Consider the following 25,000-nt stretch of genomic DNA (forward strand, 5'->3'; position numbering starts at 1 on the left):
ATGGCTCTATTGTCGTTATACAATTATTGAGTAGTTAAATTTCAATGAACAATAAATGTATATGCTTTTCTATTTAATTTCAATAATGTGACTACAAACCTTATGTGTAGTTGCAATTAAATGTTTAATGAATAATTATGTGTCGAATGTGCGATTGCGAGACCCTCCTCACTGGTTGAAGCCTAGTGTGTTTTTGCATTGACCGTTCCAAGGCGCTTACTGTGTAATTTATGTTTTTGCCTGTTTTATGTAGTCCACGTTAAACATTGTATTACTGTGATAATAAATTGATCATCACTGGGCTGTTTGTGAGGTTTGATTTTAATAGAACGGTATTAAATTCAATCCAATTCTTTTAGTTTATGTTCAAAGTGGCTGACTCCTAATTTACATTTTTTTGTGGATTTGTTACGTACTTGCGTATATTCATTTCATAAAAAATAACGCGTGGTATAATTACGTTTCTCTTTTGCTGTTGCAGCTGAAGTTTTAACTGTGTTTATATGTTCTTCAATTCACTATAAACATTCACAAATAAATCAAATTTTATTTTAAATTGAGCGTCTTATAAGAAGTTACCTATGACATGCATGTTTTTATTTTGAAGGTATTCCGAGGAGACAATAATCCCGAGTAATACAGTCAACGCGAATTATACAGTCTTTGCCATCAAAGATATAGTCCCAACGTCGGGTTCAGAATGCGACCTTGATAAAGAGGTACATTTGTGGGTTCAGACGATTTATGTTAAATAACTCGACATTTTGTATTTATATGTTTGAATGCATTACTTTGAATAAAATAACTAACATTAGTTTAATTCATAAAGGGTAAGGCTTGTAAACCGTTCGAGTATTGTTCAGCAACTTTATACACGTTGTAGATTCGGTGCGCGGTAACTGTGTTCGAAGCAAATGGCGTGAACCAATCAGGTCCAGCCTCGTTCAGTGAGCCGGTATATTTAATGCGAGGCGGAATACATACGGTAATATTATTCGAAAGCATTACTAAACTTTTTTGTTGTTTATTGAAAAGTAAAATTAATAATGTAAGTCCCTTGAACTAATACTAGATGAATAAATGTTTGTAGTAATACTATAACAGTGAATGATAATCACACTGTGTTATCATTTGATTTGTTGTATTGATATGTTGTTGTTTGTATACTTCAACTGAATAGTCTCTGGTGCCACACCTATGCGTTATAAACAACACCTGCTACTTTGAAAACGATCATGATCCACGAGACCCACATTATGTCTGCTACCCTGCATTGGACCCGTTTTCATGGATACGTAACTTGACACTACCTAGAGGTAAATTTATTTATTCTTCTTGGTCTTTATTTGCTGATTTAATCATGTATTTAATGTATTTACAAACGATTGTATTGAAACAAAAGTTAATATATAGGGTAATAACTTAAGATTTCTTGACCTCTGCTTGCAACACCATCGCCTAAGTTGATACATTTTAAACATCATAAGATAGTAAACGGTGTTTGCTAACAAGGCAAGGAAATGAAGTGCATCATGGTATAATTATACAGGTAATGACAGCTACAATGCATAACACACTTCCCAAACATGGCTTAGCTACTTGAAGCATACCTCACCCGTATATGCAAGACAGTATTGTGTTTCCTTTGACCCTTGGTAAAAACATTGTAAATCTGAATTCTGAAAAAGACATTGAACAACGTAGTAATAATTCATATATACATATCATAAATTAAATGAATACTTATGGTAATACAGTATACACATACATATAATATCAATCATAATCATACTAAAAAGAATAGTTGTAGCGTCAATTCAAAAATATATGAATGCATCATCAATGTTGTTTGTTTTCTTCTTGTGTTGTTTTTGATGGTTGTAGTTGGCGTTTCTTGTTATGACATACTGGTTTCTAGTTCACCTGCCCTTGATAGCGCTTCGCTTACCCTTCTTAAACTTTCTTTTTTGTTGTCTTGTTCGTTTTTTGCCTTTGTTATTGTCTTTGTAATCGTCTTGTCGCTGTTCATTTTTGTTTCCTTTTTGTTTTTTCACAGTTTAGTTTCGGACATCCGCGTCAAGGACTTTATTTATTAAACGCAAAAGTAGTTCCCAAATTAAATAGATTATCACTAAATTTCATTTTCGTATTGTATTGTGTTTTGTTTCCGATGATAAATATTTGAACCTTCGACTAGGGTTACACGCCACCAATGTCAAAATGCCGTCCCCAATTACGTATGTAAGCGTCCATTAAGATTATACGACATAGCAACTGATGATCTATACATGTCCACATTTTTTTGTATATTTTTGCTATGGAGATAAGAAAATTCGCCCATGCTGCAAGAATGCATGAACAACAGCCGTCATATGCATTTTACACACTAATAACATCGCTACTTGTGCTTACAGATTGCAGTGTGATGATATCATTTATCGCTTTTATTGTGATCCTATATTAAATAAATTATTTGTTTATGTAATTGTATAATGCATTTCATGTTTATAAGTTAAAATGGTACATGCAAAATATTTGCTATTCAATTATTAGTTCCCGGTGACTACTGCATCCACGGCGAAAGGCACTGTGACAGCGTAACAGGAGTGGCCTACTGCAACGCTAAGACAAAGGAATGCTCATGCGCTGACACCTTTGAAGAAACAAATGGTGTCTGCTTGCAAATAGGTATGCTAATTACATCACATAATGAAATTTTCAGTATTAATATAGTCATAATTTGATATTGCTAAATATTTTTAAAATTATCGTTTGGTTAAATATCTACATATCTCTTACCAAACATTGCTGAATAGCCAAATACTTATATTAAACACATTATACTCTTGTTATTTAATAAATATGTAATATGCTAATGCCATGAAGAGGTTTGCCAACATCATGTGCCTACTCAAACTATTTTCGATGTCATTCAGTATGTACAACGACGGAAGGAACGGAAAAGTGTTCCTCCATTTCTCTTGCAAAATGCAATGACAATGTTTGCACCTGTGCAAATAATGCAGAACTGAATACGACACAGGGGAAATGCGACATGAAGAGTATGTGTTTTTTATCTTTTTATTTATTTATTATTTACTGATTTAATCATTTATTTATAGGCATTTGTTTAAATAAAGCAATATTTTCACGGTGCAGCATGTATTTTCCTTTATTGTATTTGCTTTTGGGCATTAGCCAAATCAGCCAATACATTGCGTTTTATCGTATTGGAGCATTGATGTTTTTGTGGACTTACATAAGTAACCTTATTCAAATAGCAAGTATGGATGTAAGATATGCATTTCAGGAATTGGTAGTAATTGCACGTTTGAAGACGATTGCAAACATGTAAGCGGTGCAGTATGCGATTACCAAAGAACCAACACATGCGTATGTGATAGGCAGTTTACATTTGGTAATGGCAAATGTTCACCTAAAGGTATGGTATTGGTGTATAATAACATGTCGTCTAACTACGATAACCTTTAATAGCGAAATGAACCAGTGCAAATGACTAGGTCGTACCATGTGATCATTGATGATAAATAAAAACCTGTTAAATTACTGAATCATCACTTCGGTGCGTCGTGCAATCGGAACCGTTTTAGATTTGTACCATTTGTCATGAGGTTAATAGCTGTACCAACATAACTGATACGTGCTTGTGTTGTGTATGTTTACCTTATATAAGGTTATTACATGGAGCGGTTTCAGGTCCAGGGGACTCATGCACACCTGGTGGTGACGACTGTGCCAACATTCAAGGTGACGCTATCTGCAGCTTAAAGACAAAACAATGCAGATGCTACGACACACGTAAAGTGGTTGGAGGGAAATGTCAAACAATTTGTAAGTAAATATTACTATATTCACGTATTTTAGTACAACGGACACATTTAAAACAATATGAACGCTCAGAGATGACCAAGAACTCAGCAAAAAGCAATCTTTTTGTAATGGAGCAAGATACGAATGGTAAAACTACAGATGTGTAATAAACCTTAATCAGTATAACTAACAACACATAGCAAACGAAAGTCACATAGGTATCTATTGATTCGTTTTGTTTAAGGAATTCCAAGCTTCAACTTGTTACAAACACTATGCATGCACTTCCGAGAGGTTATAATAATATTCTATGTGTTTTTGTTTGTATAGCAGTTTTAATTATCGTTCGTTATATCGCTATTCATTTTTATAGCTTGTACATTTTCCGATCCTTCACCTTGCAAACATATTTCAAACGGTGAATGCAGGAATGGGATATGTTCGTGTTCAATCGCAGCGGTACTTAATACAACAACAGGGGAATGCAAGAACAGAGGTATGTTGTACTTCGCAGATCTGCCATTAACAAGTTCCTGTCCATCCTTTGTGGGGGTAACCTCGATAATTTGAAGCTAAACACATTATGTGCATACGATGCATATTATGGTTTGATTACCACTGTTATAGGAATCGGAGACACGTGCTATGTTGACGAAGCCTGTGCCTTTGTGAAAAATGCAAAATGTGACTCAGAAAGGAACATCTGCGTATGTGGCGACACCAGAAAGGTTGATGGAAACGCCTGCGTTCCTAGAGGTTAACGCTTATCATATTGTCTCGAATTCAAATATTGTGTTATATTTTTATGCTTCGTGTATTGGTTTATTCGTGTTGTTTAAAGTGTTAGCACATTGTGAGAAAAGCATGAAATAACTTATTGAATGCTAGAGATTGAGCTTTAAAACATCATTATTACCTTTGACGAAAGTATAAAACGATTATACAGTGCCCGGGGATGCTTGCGAACCGGACTCAAAGAATTGCCAAGACATTCCCGGTGAAGTGTTTTGTGACGCTGTTTTGGAAACGTGTTCCTGTGCAAGCACACATAGAGCTTCAAATGGCGCGTGTGTACAAAAACGTACGTACTCGATTTAAATAGTTCAAAACAGTTGTGTTTACTATTGTTGTACTTCGTAAAGAATCTATTATAAATGTACTACTATTTAAGTATTTATTAACTAGAACTGAATAGTGAGTATACATTATATACCAGACAATATAACTAACGTCAAGGATTGATTTTCTGTACGTGTATTTTGACTCAGTCTGCACTGACGACCTTGGTTGTGGTGGTATAGCACACACGAAATGCATCAATAAAGCATGCGCGTGCTCGGTGACATCAGAGCTTAACAGAAAAATTGGGTTATGTGAAAGCAAAGGTAACGCTACGCTCTATATTTGCTTTTGTTTAAAAATGTATAGGTTTCATTTACATTCTAACTTCGTTCTCGTATATCATATAGGAAATAAATATTATAATAAGCACGAAAATATATGGCAATAAAATGTGTTTTCAAACAAATAACGTGTAACAATGATGTGTTAGTTGAAATGAACGCATACGACACTGCTGTTTACATAAATTTAACAGCTGAACACAGCAACATGCTTGTATGCCTTACTCCGGTTAATGTATGCGATTTGTGAATGTAGATATGATTGCAGTTCTGCTAAATGTGTATTGTATATTCGATAAAAAAGGACTCGGCAGTTCCTGTGTCGCCGATGCCGAATGTGGGCTGGTCACAGGTGCAATGTGTGACATTGCTAAACCACGTGTTTGCGTTTGTGGCGAAAAGTATGAGATGAACGATGATGAATGTATACTAAAAAGTAAGTTTTTGAGTCGCCTATTCAAGGTCATTTAAATTGTATTTGTATAGCTTTATGTATGTAAATGGGTCAACTGTAATCGCAAAATTAATTTGTTCTCATTGAAACTTTTTTTCAGTACCAGGAGTACTATATCTAAACAGAGTTGAGATTTTTGTTTCTCAGTATATTGAACATGACTACCACTTTGCGATTTTCCGATGTGACTACAGTATAGATCATGGCTTCTATTACAAGATCAAATGGTATTCAGATTCATTTTGATAATGTGTTTATTAATTAATTGTACCCTACGATTTCATTTGAAATATATTAATGTATGACAAAAGTTATTGAAATTCGAAGTATTTAAACGTATTTAAAAGAATATAAATGTAATTATCCAAAACAACACAAAATTGCGATACATTATTTAATCAAATATGTATACTAAAACTGGAAAGGTACCTTCATGGCAAAGAGATTCATTCTACCGACATAGTAGACTCGTCCAAAGCATCAGAAGCGTCAGTATTAAAGGACGTCGAACTCTACGAGTTAAACGCTACGGTCTTTCAGTTCGATTCAAAGGTAATTACATGTGTGAATTTTACCTAGCATATCGACGTTAGAATGTTTGGTATCAATAAGTGTACCCATGGAAAGTTATATTTCGTTAGACTTCTAAACTGGTGTTCTATCTTTAACGAATGAAAATGTAGTGTGTATAAGGTATCATTTTATTTTAACATTTGTGAGGCGTGTTTCAATTTAATCTTATCGTACATGTGCTAAAATTAAACGATTACACGTTTAATGATTTATCTCATCTTCGCATGCAATATTTTATTGCAATTATTGTATTTGTGTTTTATACGTTATCACTACTTCCAGTTGCGTTGTCGAGTAATAGCCTACAACGATAGTGGTGCATATGAAATAAAGACTGTAGAAAGCAACGACTTTACAACAATGACAGTGAGTATATTTCGTTTGATGGATTGCCTGCCCTCATAATTAGTGTTAGTATATATCTGCTTTATAAATGGGAAATGTTTTCTAATGTTCCCATGTATCCTAGATTTACAAGGAGTGATTGAACAAACCTGAAGCGGTCATACAATGGTACATTCCAAAACCTACCCGAAACAAATAGGGAATTTGTTGAGCGGGTATTATCTTTCATATAGCCGAAAATAAATCAACTGGGCTCATAGAATTGCATGTTTGTGGGTATTTTGTCAGACATAAACTGGTTTGTACTTGCTTTTTGCTGTAATGTTATCACTGATAAAAGCAAACCCAGTATATTAAATCATTGCAGATTTCATCTACATCTCTTACATTCCCGCGAGGACAAAGTGCGTCATTCACTGTTACACTGTACGTTCCGTTTGGTTGTGGAACACATTCCGGAGACTGTCGACTTCAGTACCTTCTACATGACCCGTCGGACTCCTACGATTGCATGGATTCGACCATTGCAGTGTTGCACAGCGATACTTGCGGCGGCCGTATAGAAGGGTCAACTGAAACAGACATGGAAACGTTTGCTCTAACGAAACATGAAACAACTATAACAATAGTCGCGAAAAACAACAACAAATATGTCTTAAAAAGCTATTTTCAGTTGAAGCTTCAAACATTCTCTGATGATAATCAAAAGAATCTTTGGCAGGGGTTTACAACCACAATTGAAGTAATTCTTTATATTCTTTTTTAATGTTTCATTTTTTTTGCTTTGAATTTTATAGTTCACAGGAATAACGAAAACACGTTTCTTTTGTTTGCGTATTTATACTAGTGAATCTGAGTTTCCACTTGAGTATGATGAAATGATACCAGCAAACCGAAAACGTCCTATATGTATTTCAATTCATTTGTGAGCATTTTACGTATTGTGAGTACGTTGTTTGTAGGTACACGTAACTGATGGTCATTCGATTCATAACAGCCCCTGTTATGCTCATGTCGATCCGCATATGGGAACTTTTGACGGACGGTTTGTATATGTTTGTTCGTATATATCTGATAAGCTTCTGAAGATTCTTCTCAAGTTAGTCTTTTGATGGTGTAGGTTTCTTAACTGGTTTCTTCCAGGCAAATAAATTGCAACCAATTAAGAATATAATGGTGTGATTATTCACCTGAAGAAGAAGCCTTCTTCAGTAAAGCGAACGCTCATTACAATTGTTATTTCATACATTTAAGTTATTATATGTTAAAAACTAATTGAGAGTCTATTTGTATTACTTTAATAGTCTTGGTTTATGTTTATTCGTAATCTATGATAGTTTACTATATATTTGAATATTTTGTTCAGCTCGTACGAAAACCAAAATTCCGGCGAATTCATCCTTGTCCGTCACAAGAAATACCCCATTGAAGTAAGATATTTTACGTTTATACTGGCATTATATATTTGTGCACTTAATCAATTAATTAATCTTCACGTGTTAAATTTATAAAAACATAAAAAAACATTCGACTAATGCATACACTGAAACGAACTGTCAAGACAATTCTTGTTTTGTTTGTTTTTTTCTTCTAACAATGTTTTATGTTAACCCGATGTCTAATATATGTCAAGGTCGACATGATAACACAGCCTTGTTCCAATTGGGGTCCAATACCAACATGTGCTTGCGCCGTAAACGTTAGAGCTGGAGGTGATATATTCACCATAAACCATTGTAGCGGACACCTAACAAAATATCTATCAAATAAGGATGAATCACTGAAAGTGTACCGGGAAAGTTCTTCGGAATATAAGGTGCGTGCCAAGAGATTGATAATATTATTCTGAATTCGTTTCATGACCTGGTTTTGGACTCTGTGACGGAATACTCTAGTTAGCTTTCGGTTCTAAGAACAATATATACATACTTATTACATGTACACAATCACGTTCTACATCATATGCTTACAATGTAATGTAAATGGAATGAACACCATTGATAAAAAGCACTTGAATATTAAAAAGTATGTTGATCGAACCTAAGTAAGTTCATCAGTGTGTGTTGATACAATATGTTCCTGACTCTATATTTGTTAACAAGGTGTAACAATGAGTTTTATAACTCATGAACACATCTTCATTATTTATCATTATATTTCAATACTAGATAATCTTGCCAACCGGAATGTCTGTGAACATATACTTGATGACATGGGGTAACTACGTGATGAATGTTGACATCTACCCATCACCACACGACTTCAATCAGGTTGAAGGATTGTGCGGAAATTATGACGGCAATCCAGACGATGATTTTATTATGCGAGACAGCGGTACTTTGTGGACACCAAGTTCTGATAACTCTGACAGGGTCTGGTATTGGGCTGTATACCCGGATGAATTTTCTTTCTCATGGGAGTAAGTTTCTTTATCATTCCAATAAAATGCCAAGCAAAATATGTTTAAACTTGCAGAAAAGTTTTTCTTGTACTATTTTATACTTATGTAAGCATTTAGATAAACATATTCGTGATTCGATGTAGTATAAATGTATTTTGTCTCCAGGAGGAGTGATTTATAATCCCTGCGTCTTTAACACTTGATGATATATTTTCTGTTTCAAGCCTTACACACAAATGGAAAGAGAGCTTGCTCAATCCGGTTGTCTACGAGAATACATTGCCATGGGATCGGGATCAAGTGTTTTGCATTTGTCCAGGTGTAGCAGCCAACAACTTTCAGTCAGTCTGTTCAAAGCACGAGGACGATTCTTGTAACACTCCAGTTCTGAGACGGGGAAAACTGATTACTGGTACCCTACAAGTATCCAGAGATAAGAGAGGTACGGTTAGTAAAGTTAAGAAACACAGAGTTGAAGATCATGTGAAGCAACGCCTCAATAAAATGACAAACTCCTGGAAAAATAAGGTTCTTCATATACGCAACAAGGTACTATGGTTTCTACTTCAGATTAAACTTGCTTTGATATAAACTTTCTTTCGGCATGTTTATTTAAGTGTCATTATGGACCTTACAAATTGTAATGAAGGTAATGTAAATGTGTTTAATGTTCAAAACGACAATTTAACAGCGAGAATCTTCACCTGCTCCTGCGCATATGAGCCCCGAAGAAGCACGTGCGTATTGTGCCGAAGCATTCCTAAGCTGTGCGAGTGTGCAGGCTGCAAAGGATCAGATTGATACGGACTTTGAGAAAACCCTAGAAGACTGTGCATTTGACATGCTGGTACGGACGTTTATATTTAAAATATCTTTATTTGTATTTAGTATTGTAGCCAAAAAGCGTTATTGCTTTCGCTTATATAGGACACATAAAACGACAAAACGTTTTTTGTTTAACATCTTTAAAATTACACTGTAACGGGTATTTTGTTTATAGCAATTAAGCACTTTTCAAAACTTGTCTTTTACTTTGCAAATTGTCTTAAAATATCGTTAAATGAATTGTTTCAGATGACAGGGAATTCACAGTGGGTAACTGCACATTGCGATGCACAGACACAGGCACTACAGATGGAAATTCAGAAAAATGAGACTATTGGTGAAGTTTTTCCAGAAATAGTCTCTATCGTGAAAGATAGCTCTTGTCCGTCTAATTGTAGCAGTAACGGACAATGCGTGGAAGGTATAATTCTATTTTCAAACAACTTAATACGTGGAATCTAACGGTTTTGGTTAGAATATTCTTAAATACAACGGCTTATAATAATTATTATATTCATAACAATACTTTTTCAGGTGAATGTCACTGCTTTGATGGTTATGGGACGGACCTCTGCTTTATTCAGCTCTCAAAGCCACCTCAGTTGCAAGAACTCGGCAACAATGGAACCTGTGATATCGGCAAAGGAGATATTTGCGACTGCATCCCGATAGTTGGTGACGGCTTTGTCGAGACCGCCATTTGCAATGTTACCATATATGAGGTATGCTATATCATATAGGTAATTAATATGACCGGTTGAGTTTGTTACTTTTAATATAGAAATGATTTTACTTGCAACGTAATCTTTTATATCAATGTATATGTATTTTCAGACAAACGAAAATAATATCTTCACAATGTCGCGGTCGTTGAGCCTGCAATGCGTATACAACGACCTCAACGAAGTATGCGCACCAGTGCAGGATACCAAGCGACGTCAGAAGAGGTCGACACAAACAATCCTGGCAACCATGTATCATATTTCCGTTAGTAATAATGCAGTGAACTTTTGCAGCCCGTCTAAAGTTGTTGTTTTAGATGGAAACTGTCAAGACTTTTTTCAAGATGCCGCTGGAAACACAGTCATGATTTTGAAACCTCGATACTGTTATATCGAGGGAAGATGCGTTGGTGAAGGGACGCCTGGAGATGATTCGTGTACGGAATGCAAGCCTTCGTCCTCTACATTTGAGTGGACAAACGGTAAGAGTGAATTTATTATTTGCTAGTTAAAGTGTAACAAAATTGTAATAAGAAAACGTTGGGATTATTCTTACACGCCAGTTGTATCAATATGCTGAGAAATAATTACGCGTATAAATATTGTTTATTATACAAACTGTAAGTTCCTCTATTTGCAAGCCTGCAATGGAGGCAGTAAAGACGAGAAACCAAGCATGCTAGGCATCGCCATTGGTATTCCGGTCGGAGTATTGGTGCTCGTTGGAGTAATACTTGTTTGTGTTCTGGTTGTGAAGAAACAAAAGAAAAACACTACCGTCCAATCAAGGTATTTCAATTACATATATTTGGGTGCATTTTAGATTCAAAATACAACATTCGAAATATGTGATCTTATTGAAAGTTGTGTTTTAAAGACAGGAGTGTTACTTCAGAATGAAAAATGTCTCTTCAATATTGTTTTGTAAATATTATTTGTAAATTAATTCACTGCTTTAAATAAATGTACAGCTGTAAATTTAATATTACAGTGCACATTACATACTCTTATACCGTCGTTCGTTTTATAATTAAGACATATATTGTATGTTGTGTTTAAAATTTAATAATAAACTCTTATCAGTTTTGGTACTGCATCAAATAAGCATCTTCTCACAGTTCATCCGTTTACAAAGGTCGGCGGCTTAATAATTAATCATAACGCTGAGAACTATAGATGAATCATATGTGTTCTAAACAAACTCGACTGTTCATATTAATTCAGATCAAACCGTTGTTAAGTGATAACTATGAACCTAGTGTATGCCGGAATTATATAATCAAGTATCGTTTACATTATTTTATTGCATTCATGATTGTGTTTGTCACATTATTACTTGTGTTAAGAAATAAAAATGTTTGTCAAAACCTTTCAAGACTGTCATTATAATATTACCCGCTTAACTATACACTATTAAAATCGATTTTGTGTTTAATCGCTACAATGGTCGATTGATCAATATATTTCATGTTAACAAGCTGCATATTATATAAATACTATGTCATACCACGAGGACTGACAATACACTTAATTTGTTTTGTTTGCTATTACGAATTTTAAAGATAGTACGTTTGTTTGTTTGTATGTTGAGAACATTCTCGATGAAAAATGTGCTTAGCACATAAAATTTTACCAAGTCAATGTCCATTCATTGTGCTCACATAATTTTAAGAGCTTTCACTGGTATAACATATTTTTTAAATAGTTTTGTTTCCCTTTAAAATTAACGTGTTGCTTTTTTAAATAATAAATGTCCTACAATAGTACAAATAATATCATTTTAGTAACAATCCATTATTGTTAATTTCAATTTGTTTCCTGCAAACCAAACATTTTAGATAATATATGAATTCATCTAAACTCGGTACACTTAGTTTGATTCTAGAATGATATGAATCATTTTCCCACCTTAATTAGGATAATTATAACAACTTTAAGTATAAAATGAGCTGTATTGATATTAAACCTATTCAATGAAACAATATTAGTGCTTATTTTGTCTTTGTCTAATCGTTATGCTCAAGTCTTTAAGAAATGCTACAATTTAGCTTAATAACGTGAACATATGAGTGTGTAATACAAACATTGACAATCTGTCGAGCCAAGTACTATAATAATCATGCTATTTATAGATTACGTAACTTATTGTATAAAAGTAACACGGGATGATTTTTCTAACAGGATTGATGTCGGTCTTTACGATTCTTCTGCTTCCAACAAGATGTTTCCGCTGCGTGTAGACCCTGGTATTTTTACAACAAAATCGGTTCCAATGCATGTTGATGGCGACGGATTCGTATTTGACTTGCCGGAACAGTAGGAGAGAAATCCTATCAGGCGCTTCAATGTCTACGACCCTGTACCTGAACGACCAGTACCTGCCCTTTCGAACCCTACGATGTACAGGTCAAACACAGCTGAAAAGAATACCATGATTGAACGACCAGTAACCGCCTGGTCGAATTCCATGATTCAGATGGATGACTCATTACAATAGACGTACAAACAATGCTTATAAGCTTTGATCAACTGTACTAACAAACACTAATTTAGTTATAAATGAGGATTTGTATTGCAAACATGTAACACATATATTTAATTATTTTGTTCATAAATATTATTAGAAAAAAAACTACGAGTTTTTATATTGAAATTACACAGTCTGAAATATAAAGTACTTATTGTATATGATAAAGAAACACTCAATAAATCATTTCGTGTTTGAGTACTATACATTTGATTACTTTTTTGTTAGTTTTTGGTGTTTTATAGAATATTTTATCGTTTAACTTAACACCTATATCTAAACAGTTTTTATTCTCGTAAACGTAGGATTGTCCGATAAGTGTGACATTTTAATTTATAATATTGTTACTGAGCTTTTTTGTTTATTTTTATTTCTTTTTGTATTTGAATCTTTTGTTTAATATGCCTTGTGTTGTTAAACTTTTTGATTTAGTTTTTTTTTAATTTAACACTTAATCCGTTGTTAAAACTGTTTTGGTTATGAAACTTATATATCCATAAATCGCGTACACGTATTTACTTTATGTTTAAAACGCTTTGGTATTCAAAGAACGCCTACATAATGTATGTAGTAGATTTGCTTACTAACATATATGTGTTTAAAGGTTGCTACTATTTCTTTAATAACACGTTTATATTGATGTCGTGTATGACTTTGCTGCGCCCTGCTTATTTCACACGATTATTATGCATCCAGAGTACGAAATAAACGACCGTTGACAATTAAAGACATTTCCGAAATCAAATGATTTGGTTCATGGCTGAAACAATGTTACCATGTATTTGTTTGTGTTTTCAATGTATTAGATAGTATTTCAGTCACACTTATTGTATGAGCAAGCTTAGCCAATCTAAGCATTAAACTAATTCTTATTGCAAATGTTGATATGACTCATAAACAGTCTTATTGGATCAAAATGCGGGAAATCCCGGTAGAAATGTGTACAGACTTACCCTATGTAATATGTCGCCATTATAAAGATACCGGTATGTATTGGGATCACGTTTTATTTAATATAGTTGCAGTTAAAAAAAAAGTCTCATGCATATTGGTAATTGTTTACGATGTTATAGTACTGGACCATTTTTGCATGTAGTTTATGTTTAAAACAGTATGCAGTTAACATTTTGATTCTTGTTTGTTTTCCTCTTGCGCTTTTTAAGTAATCAGAAATAAATATCTAACATAAACAATTGGAGTTGTCGTATACTGCATCCGACTGCATACATTTATCTGAGTAAAAATGTTGATAAAGATGCGATACTGTTGAGTTCGTATTATTTAAGTAATAATATAAACCAAATATATCTAAATACACATACACATGCTCGTGTTTTTGTTTAAGCTGCAGACATGTAAACTGTAAAGATTGATTTAATGGCTATCTAAGTAGATGATTGGGTGAAAAATTAATTTATTAATTAATTGATTCATCTTCAAATTCATTCTTACTGTTTTCATTTCAAACATGGAAATTAAACAGAGGTATAGTATGAGTAAATCTGAATGAAGCAAACGTCAAAGCCTAAGTTTATTGTACACATACTTAATAGAGTCGGTCTACAGACTTTATTCGAATTGTTACCAACTGGTTTTCATTGACGTCAAATAATGTTCTTAATTAAGACATTTTTTAAGAGGAACTAGTGTTACTCGATTCTTCATATGCATATTTTCTGCTTTGCTAATATAAAGGCTATAAGCCCTTAAAGGATGTTCAATGCTTATTTCGCGCGTAAGCTTCATTAATCTCAGTGGGTATCGGCGAGTTGAAATATGTTATGTGTTAGTTAAAACCTATTTACTTGAGCTCTTTTGCAAAAAAAGCCTAAGATTATTTGAAACTCTCTCGAGTCCGTTTCCTGGGACTAGAACCAGTACGTGGTATCCTGGAGGAGATTTTAAGAACGCTTTCACAGATGGTATCGAACCCGTGACCTCCCGGTCGTTAGGCGGACACCATATCCACTACGCCACGGCATGTTATGTGTTGGTATCGAGGCACCTAAATCAAGACACGTTTTTATTATAAGTAATTATAATAGTATGTACAATGATCATCACAGCTATTTATTTAAATGTTTTGTTGTTGTTGTTATAAACACAGTTATAATATCGAGATTGCTGCGTGTAATTGCCATAGAGAGAAAACCTACCACTATTAAAGTTTCATTGCCAATGTCAGCATATTGCACCAAAATATGCAACGATAAAAATAAATTATTAGGATAACTCGTTATGATTATGTCACGAATAGTTTAAGATACCTCATTTGTACAATCGAAAACAGTCCAACGATTTATATGCATATGATAGCTTTTTCGGTGTTCAATATTATACTTTTTTATATGCTACAGCACAATCAGTTATATCATTGAACATTGACGCCATAAATACAGTTAAATAAACGTGGATGTCTCAATGGATAAAATATAATGGTCATGACTTGATCAGTACCTCTCCAGGACTTTTAACAGAGAAATTCTTATTGATCTGGTCCTAGAACAGAATTGATGACGGTCCTAGCTACTAGTGCAAATACTACTTCTACTACTACTACTACTACTACTACTACTACTACTACTACTACTACTACTACTACTACTACTACTACTACTACTACAACTACTACTACTGCAACTACTACTACTACTACTACTACTACTACTACTACTACTTCTACTATTATTACAACTTCTACTACTACTACTACTACTACTACTACTACTACTACTACTACTACTACTACTACTACTACTACTACTACTACTACTACTACTACTACTACTACTATTACTACTACTACAACTACTAGTACTACTACTACTACTACTACTACTACTACTACTACTACTACTACTACTACTACTACTACTACTACTACTACTGCTGCTGCTGCTGCTGCTGCTACTACTACTACTACTTCTACTACTACTACTTCTATTACTCCGGATCATTGTTGATACAAAACGCGCCCTACCTTGTTGAAGTGGCGTACAACTCAATGAGATTTGGTCATGCTCTTTTGAGTGGAAAACTGTTCCTCGCTGTTACCGGGATATGCCATCTGCAACCGATTGTATAAACGCTGGTTAAAGTTACCGCTCGGTAACATTCAAACCTTGGTAAGTTTGCGGTTATTCAGGTATAGTAACCTTCAAGGTAACTCGATTGTATAAACACGATATACCGCAAAGTAACCTAACCGCGCATAGTGGAATTTAACCACCGGTAACTTTAACCAAAACATTCCCACAATACATTTTCTTATGACGTAATTTTCACGCGAAGTGTCACGCTCATAAACAGCGACATGTATTTTTTTTTATCAAATTCATTTACAAATGAATTCACAATAAAATAAAGTGTAAATTTTAACTATGCGTTCATCAAAATGACCAGGGACAAATTGATAATGATGTCAGGATTTGCATCATTTAGCGGAATCCCTGGTGCTTCCAAACTGCAAGAGAGTGCTTACAAAGACGTCTATTCGTCAAGTTGTTTTAGATGTAACATAAAATTTATATAGACTATTCTTCTAATTTGGCTTATGTTTACAATAAACTTACTTACTTTCTTGTACAATAAGGGAATTTACCAAAGACAAATAAAACATTGTTCAAGTTTAAATATATCTTTGTATGCAGAAATCTGCAAATGCAACCGAGTTCACCAACGGCTATTATTTGTGTCGTGTTCCGAGAAAACTGGGCATAATGCATGTGCGTAAAGTGTCGTCCCAGATTAGCTTGTTAAGTTCGCACAGGCTAATCAGGGACGAAACTTTCCGCCAAAAATTGATTTTTGCTAAGAAGGGATTTCATTTTAGCAAAAAAATCATAACAGCGGAAAGTGTCGTCCCTGATTAGCCTGTGCGAACTGCACAGGCTAATATGGGACGACACTTTAAGCACATGCATTATGCCCATTTTTCTCAGAACACAACACATTTGATAAACTGCTCCGGTTCATTTTAACAGCAGTCATGTACATAGAGTACATTACGTAGCGTGTGACGAAGAAGAAAGTTTATTGAGTTCTCATTTGAATATAATGATATGATGGCATAAGGGTCTTTATTCAACTATGCTTAAATAATTATCAAAGACCCTAGCTGCAAACTCGTCAATTACTGAATTAAATGGATTATTTATGGATTTTAAAGGATTGTTAAAGGTAAGATACTAGTTCGAACGTGTTTTGTTTTTTGTTTGTACTTTTGAAGTTCCCTGTTCTCGGAGAAATGATTTTAACATGGGCGCCATTGATGCATCGGATCACACACGGCATACCCATTACAGAATATAAGAAACACGTTTGTGCGTCCTTAAATTCGTCGTCCGAAGTCGGAAATCGTATTGCCCTGTTAATTAAGTCATATAAAGTGTCAGTCGCTGCAATTTGTTGTTTACTCGTCGAAATTGTGAAGGTCGTCGATGGCTAGCTTTTATAATGTTGCGCGTCGCGGCCATTTTGTGTTAGTTACCTCTCGGTTACTTGTACTTACCCACCTAGGGAAGCAGGGTATGTTTTAACTGGGTTTTAACCGATCGGTATAACTAACCAAATTTTATACAAACGCTTACCGACCAATAACCAACATGTTACCGACTTTAAACCGCCGGTATGTGGTTAACCGCCGGTTTAACTGTTTATACAATCGGGTGCTGGTAGTCTCAGAATGGTTAGTTTGAAAATTATTATGCCAAACAATAATTGACGGAAACAGAAGACAGGTAACATTATGGAAACCGACCATAATAGCTGACACAGGCATATATAGAGATCATCAGGTGTGATAAAAAGCGGAATGAAATCATATAATATTGGACAAAATGTTCTAATTAAACAAAATTTAATCTGTTTTTTTTTCATATTGTTTTATTAAAGAAAATGACTTTTAATTGTATATATATGTTATCTGTGAACATGTTTTGTTAAGGATCCTTCAACGAAAATATGTGTTAAATTCCATGACAATATGCGAAAACCTTAAGACAATATGTTAAATGTACAAAACTCGGACGCAAATTCTGTTTTAATCCCAAACAGCGATTTTGTGCAATGGAGCGGAACCGTTTGATTCATTATGGCAAAAAAACAGGTGGTGAACATTTTGTTGGAAATTTTGTTAACATCTTACCATAGGGAATATACTGTTACATGCCGTGAATATATAGTAAATTAACAAGATTTTCTATAGACTTTACGTGATAATAAACAGAAACCAGCGCGGAATATGTTCTTGGACATCTGAGAGGCTTATAAGATGTCACAGTCATACTCAGGGTGCAGGGTCACGTTACTTTGTGGGGTTCCCAATTAAACATTAATGGGTTTAAAAACACCGTTGAAAGGTGCTTTTTTCAAATAACTATTTTAAAACAATTTTTCTTAGGAATTGAAACTAGTGCATAAAAGCAGATTTTTATGCTGCTTAGTACAATGTGAAATATACAGCATAATTACTTTATTTAATAAGCCTGTGTTCTTGTTAAACCTTGTGTAATGCACGGTGATGCTTCACACACCGTTACATTTTGTCACCGATTTCAGACGTATTCAATGATTTTGTTATTATACTTTAAGACACCGGCACACACTGCAAGAAAAACTGTCTTTTAGGCTCAATTTGTTTCAAATGTATCTCAATAACTTGAGATAATTGAAAAAATAAAGTTCTTAAAGTTGTTTACATTCTGACAAACCCGTGTGTAAACCCCTGAAAACTCCGTTGATTCTGCACCCTGATACTGTGTCTTCTTTAAAATCCACGTTCCGGAAGCATGTGGGTTTGCTTGGTGGTCTCCAAACTGGACAAATGGGATTGCCTCCAAGGACTCCGGCTTCCTTCCACAACGGGAGACAACATCAAACTCCAAAATATTTTAGAAAAAAAACTTACTAGCTGGAAATTGCATCTATATTACGAAATTCGCTGTAACCAACGTTCGGGAGTCTTGTTAAAAGTTTAAACGAATTACTTACGCACGCTTGCATCGAAAGGTAAGGCTCATTTGGAACGCTCTCGTTTCCTTTTCCTGGGACTAGAACCAGTGCTTGGAGTCTATATCGGCGATTTAAAGAACACTCCCTGGGTGGGGTTCGAACCTGTGACCTCCCGGTTGCTGTGACCACCATATCCACTACGCCACGGCGACTATGAATTCGTAAGTCTGTAAAGTTTATTATACAGGAGTGCTGGGACACACTACGGGTCTACATGAAATGCAGCCTATGGCATGGAACCATATCGTGAACTTTGTAAAGCATACGTAAAGCATACGTCTGCTTTGGTAAACAGTCAGCTAAAATATAGTTAGCATTATTATACCTCACTTTTATTCACAATGCTAAACTCCTATAGGCAATCGTCACATAAAAATAATGTCAGACCCAGCGGGAAAAAAATTACTGTCCACAAAATACTGTCGCCCACTCCAAAAAAAATACTGTCGCCCGCTACCTTAGCAATCACGTGCGGAATGGTAAAAAATTATACTGTCCCATTCGCGTATGCGCAGTACGCAGTTTTGCATCTCCGTTGTAAACAGACGACCAATATAAAAATTGTTCATGGTTCATATAAATTGTTAATGTTTAAATAGTTGTTTCGGTATAATAAAATAAATATTACATGTCTGACAGGGTGACAGTTAATTTTGTCAACTTTCGGAAAAATACTGTCAACATCGGCAGTATTTCCTCAAGTTGACAAATTTACTGTCACCATGTCAGAAATGTAATATTTATATACTGTCTTCGTCCAAGCGACAATTCGTGTAATTGCAATGCCATTTCAATTAATTAATACGGGCAAAAGCCCGCAAAACGGGCGTTGACCGTTCATACATATGGAAATTTAGACCATAAAATTACATAAGAATACCATATAGGGATGCGTCTCAAAAAAAATTGCCACGCGACCTATATTTTCGCGATGCTATTTATGACCATGAACAAATCAAAAACACTTTGACATATGCTAAATCACACGTAAATACATACTTCAGGAAAAATTATATCAATGACATCATATTTGTGTAGCGAATTGCACTAAATATTCTCGCATTATTTGTTTTTCTTCGCCCCCGTTCCAGAATTAAGTCATTACTCAATTATCTCCCCTGAATACTCATCTTCAGCCGAAGACTGGTTCACTATATATAGTGACAGTCTTTACCAAACACAATTTAGGTGAGCAGAACCCGTCTTTAATATATTACCGAATCTCAGATTTCTGTCGAATTTATTTGCTTTGATCTTTTCGATATCTTATTGCTATTATTATCCTGACAAATCACAAACGCGTGTTAAAAAATTATTTGTTTTAAGCATTATAGTTGGCATCTCTATTCTTCCAGTATTCTCGCGGTATTTCAATAACGACACCCTACTGTTTACTTGTCAGAATTTGTGACGCATTTTCCATTCGCTCTCAGAAAGAAGTTTTACGTGTGATCATGAGCAATATTCTGGTAAGTTGTCGTTGTTATCCACCAGAAACACATTTATTCACAACATTTAAAGATATTCCGATCTAACTTTTTAGTTTTTTAGCTTTAATTTTTAACGTATTTACACCTCGTCTGCTCGCACTTTACCGATATCCCGAAAGGTTACATATCACTATGATTAGTTTAGGCCTAAAACCACAAAATTCGATACCGTTGGATTTTCGTACCACAATCTTACGTAAAAAATCTTCCAGATTCGAAATCAACAAAAAAACAAGACATTTATAAATGGTCTGCATTATTGATCAAATTTTAAGATATTTGTTGGTTTTCCGTTTTTAGAAGCTGTTCTGCGAAGGCAAGAGCTGGGCATCATACAAGCCATTCTATCCAGCAAAACTGACAGTTTTGGTTTACAGAAATCAACGAAGGAGGGATTCCTGAACTATCAAAATTTCCAAGCTATACACACAGTTATTATCTGTGGTGATCTGTATTGGTTCTGTTGATTTACTTGGATGGAACATGTGTTAACTTTTATAGAACTTTGAAAAGTCTATATATGTCTATCTATAAACAAAAATCAGCTATGGTATAATAAGATCAGATGTTCAAACAATGTCAAAGGGTTGTTAAATTAACAATATGAAGGCAATTATGCTGAAAAATATGAAAGTTCCATACAAATTTTGTCTGTATATCGACAAGTGTCTGCCAATAAATGTCAAACTAGTTATACAAAACTTACCACAAGTATGTAAAAGCACTAAGTACCTGTGATCATTTTAAGTAAGATAGTGTAATTCTAAACAGTAGCAAATAGCTTGTTTAGTAAATGCATAATGCAATTAATATGATTTCCGTTCTATTGTGTAATTTACAAATTGGTTGTTACTTGTTAATCCATGATAAATGTTTTATGGCTAGTACAAAACCAGCAATGTTAATTTTGTAAAAGGTGATACAATAACACCACTTTGTAATTTCATATACTAGTACGTAAATATTCTTGTACTGTAGGTTGATGACAGTGTTTTAGTATTACTTATTTTGTAACTATTATTTTATGTGCAAATAAATGTTGTGAAGTGTTTTGTATCTCCATACAATACCACATACCAATTTATATATGTACTGTGTTATGTGTTATTTGAATGTTTAAATAAAAAAATATGGATGATATAACATGATGCATTATGATATTTGCATTCAAATTGTAACTATAGAGCTAAGTGTATGCAGTTTAGACTGTGATTTTAGAATTGCTACAAAATGGCTAGTTTTTTAGTGGCGACAAAATTTAAACTTTTCAACAATAGTTTGCGAAAGAAAATTATAAACCTGCAAGATACCTGTATTTATTAAATATTCTAATTGCGAAACAAGTATGTTGTTATGCTGTTACACATAATTATACATTGATAATAAATAAGAAGACAATTAGTGGTGTTAACGTTTCCCAACAGTAGAAATCATTCTTCTGATGAAGTCAGTTATATACAGACGAAAGCTCCAGGTATGGCTTTCAATACGTAGTGTGTGCTATTTGACAGTCTAAAACTTATTGGATTTAAAACAATCCTGTCAAATTTGTCAATCAAAATTGATTTGACACATAACATGATTTTGATTATGTTAAATCAGTGTACTGTATGCTAAATGCAACTGCTTTAGCAAGCTGTCAAGTTGAATTGAGACATTTGATGAAACCAACTGTTTCCTGGGTAGGACCAGTACTTAGTGTCTATATGACGTACCATGACATCGAAAGTCTACAAGACCTACTAGGTAGAACGAGAAATGTACTTCGACGTACAATTTTCACCGACCCTTGAGTGTTAGCCAATCAGAAGACACCTTACATCTGTTGCTTTTAGAGATATTTGACATTGAACAATATTATTATTATTATTTATACCGAATTATGCGACTATCGACCGCTTACTCATAGATATTGTGCGTATTTATTAAACATTATTATTATTATTATTTATACCAAATTATGCGACTATCGACCGCTAACTCATAGATATTGTCTGACTAATGCAAGTAATGGTTATCAAAAAATACGACCAACGGGGAGGTTATTATACATTATTTATCCCGTTAATGCTTGGTAACTGTTTGGTTACCGTTGGGAATTTCCTAAACAGTAATGCGCTGGACGGTCGTGATACTCCTTTGTATATAATCTATTTCAATGCATTAAATACTTGAAACTTCTATGTGTTTTTTTTTTGCCATTCTGATATTTTTATTCATTTTGTCCTCAATAAAAAAAGAGATTTGAAACATTTATTATAAATAAATCTGAAGGAAAAGCGGCTCAAGAGAACAGTGTTTTGATTGGCTGTTCAGAAAATGTGTACGTCGAAGTACAAACATGTATGTCGAAGTACAAATTGTACTTTGACGTACAAATATATACTTCGAAGTGTATTTTATATTTATGTCGACGTACAATTATTGTACTTCGACGTACATTTCTCTTTTTACCTTGTAGGTCTTCTTGACTTTCAACCCAAATGGTACGCTATAGTATGTCTTTAGGGTTATCTAAAGAATGCTCCCACTTAAGGGATCAATACAGAGAACTCCCAGTGACTAAGCCAGTTAGCAGACAACCTTTCCACTATACCACAGACACTGAACCAGCTATAAATTTATGTGGCTAGAAAACAAAAATATAATAAGATGCTAGATCTTTAAGCTTTGAACATGTAACTCGTTTTAAGATTGATTTTTTTGAATGCATTACTTAATTATTGCAACAATTATAATATTTTGAACACAATCATGTCCATATATTTATTTAAAAAAACATGGTTATCAAAAAAACTTAAAAAGCTTTTGTCCGTAAATTAAGTAGCACCTATAATCATATTACTGCATTAGTTATATTTTGAAGCGAATTTAATGATTAAAATAAGATGTTACGAAAAACTAATATTTAAAAATGTCATAAAACTTCTGCTGCCCAGAAAAAAACTCGCTTACCAGTATTGCGATAATTATTAAAATTGATATTTAACCGATACATGGTTAGGAAACGTCGCAGATTAAGGCAGACGGACGCTCATACGCGCTTACTCACATACAACTGAAAAAGTCTAATGCAACTTGCAAGAGATTTGTTTTGTACAAAATCTAATTAAGAACAAACATGATCAATTACTGGTTGTTTATGAACTCTCACAAAACAATGTCTCTCTCTTTTATTTGTTTGGAAATGGCAAACATCTTTGATATATTTTACAAGCCTTGTTGTACAGCTGAATTAAATATGTCATGGGAAAGATGGTTCATGTGTATTGTACACATATAGTTTTCGAAGCTAAAATCGATGGAAAAACACGCGGAAACGGAAACGGCTTTCTTGATTGATTGCTCGGTGTTATATAACCCGATTTAATCGAGCACGAGGCTAGACACCACTTATTCAGTAAATTTGGTCACTCGCGGAGAGTTCGATCTTGGAAGGAAAATATCGCAACTTTTCTCTTATTTTAAAAACGTTTTCGGGCGAATTTTGGGAATTTCAGCATTTTACTCGATTGAAAAAAACCATTCACTTGGTCTTGATAAAGAACAAAACTTTGGTCCATGCAGCAGATGCCTTGCATTTTGTGAAGGCATTACCTGTACAGTCTGTTATCACTGTAAAATGGCCAACAAATCGATAAACAGGTAAACCGCTACTATGAGTGCAATACAAATTAAAATAGGAATGACCTCTATGGAAATTCAAAATGTGTTTATGTTTACTTTTATAGCACGGCAATAAGAGAAACAAATGTACAGCCTCAATAAAATATTATCGATCGAAGCGTTCGATGGTGGGTGAATTAATTTTAAACAAACATATCGGTATTACACGAATATAGGTTGTAAAAGTCGTATTCGTTTAAAAAGTTTCAGTTTAGCTCGATTCCATCGAGAGCCTCCGGGTTATTAAAATACAACCGAGTCCGTTACCTGTTTAAAACGAGAATTGGTGTCTCTGTGGAAAATGTTGGTGGCGTATAGATAGGAGGACTCCGCATTTTCACTCTACATGTACTCCACCTCGACATTGTTTTAAGGATGGGAATAAAGTAAGAGAGATAGTATTATGGGCCATAACTAATAAACAGTGGGTGTCTCTTTTGTTGGGATTAAGGTACCGGAAGCATCTTGGAATTATCTTGTAACATAACATTTCGACGAAATCACCAGAGAAACGTTATAAAAAGGTTCCAACAATTAATGTGTATGGAGAACTCGAAACATGTAGCGATTCTTTCGACGCTATTGTAATGTTAAAACATACATTAAGAACTACGATGGTTGAACGCAATTGTGAAAACATTAATTATATGTATTCGCTCGCTCCCTATCTTCCTGATGCCGTCCCTTCATTCTGACGCACTCACTTATGTATGTATTTATTGCATAGCTCTTTTATTTAATTAAAGCGTGT

General features: G+C 34.3%; 2 protein-coding genes across 4 annotated transcripts in view; one reads left to right on the forward strand and one right to left on the reverse strand.

The window, feature by feature from the left end:
- The window catches only part of LOC127838086 (uncharacterized), a 28,609-nt gene extending 14,314 nt beyond the window's left edge, over positions 1–14,295 (forward strand). Inside the window, exons 17-43 of the mRNA XM_052365656.1 lie at positions 608–719; positions 884–985; positions 1,181–1,316; positions 2,554–2,688; positions 2,937–3,062; positions 3,311–3,442; positions 3,718–3,852; positions 4,205–4,327; positions 4,459–4,587; positions 4,778–4,912; positions 5,100–5,216; positions 5,539–5,670; positions 5,789–5,915; positions 6,114–6,240; positions 6,544–6,627; positions 6,974–7,348; positions 7,569–7,651; positions 7,973–8,036; positions 8,240–8,422; positions 8,775–9,025; positions 9,232–9,556; positions 9,699–9,854; positions 10,082–10,253; positions 10,367–10,554; positions 10,667–11,036; positions 11,196–11,343; positions 12,736–14,295. Coding sequence (XP_052221616.1) covers positions 608–719; positions 884–985; positions 1,181–1,316; positions 2,554–2,688; positions 2,937–3,062; positions 3,311–3,442; positions 3,718–3,852; positions 4,205–4,327; positions 4,459–4,587; positions 4,778–4,912; positions 5,100–5,216; positions 5,539–5,670; positions 5,789–5,915; positions 6,114–6,240; positions 6,544–6,627; positions 6,974–7,348; positions 7,569–7,651; positions 7,973–8,036; positions 8,240–8,422; positions 8,775–9,025; positions 9,232–9,556; positions 9,699–9,854; positions 10,082–10,253; positions 10,367–10,554; positions 10,667–11,036; positions 11,196–11,343; positions 12,736–12,874 — 4,306 coding nt within the window. The 3' untranslated portion in view covers positions 12,875–14,295. The remainder of the gene's footprint in view (positions 1–607; positions 720–883; positions 986–1,180; positions 1,317–2,553; positions 2,689–2,936; positions 3,063–3,310; positions 3,443–3,717; positions 3,853–4,204; positions 4,328–4,458; positions 4,588–4,777; positions 4,913–5,099; positions 5,217–5,538; positions 5,671–5,788; positions 5,916–6,113; positions 6,241–6,543; positions 6,628–6,973; positions 7,349–7,568; positions 7,652–7,972; positions 8,037–8,239; positions 8,423–8,774; positions 9,026–9,231; positions 9,557–9,698; positions 9,855–10,081; positions 10,254–10,366; positions 10,555–10,666; positions 11,037–11,195; positions 11,344–12,735) is intronic.
- Positions 1–25,000, reverse strand: part of LOC127838090 (26S proteasome non-ATPase regulatory subunit 5-like) — a 158,837-nt gene that overhangs the window by 114,250 nt on the left and 19,587 nt on the right. The gene's annotated exons all lie outside the window — the stretch shown is intronic.

The sequence above is a fragment of the Dreissena polymorpha genome, chromosome 7 (assembly GCF_020536995.1).
Source record: "Dreissena polymorpha isolate Duluth1 chromosome 7, UMN_Dpol_1.0, whole genome shotgun sequence".
Classification (NCBI taxonomy): domain Eukaryota; kingdom Metazoa; phylum Mollusca; class Bivalvia; order Myida; family Dreissenidae; genus Dreissena; species Dreissena polymorpha.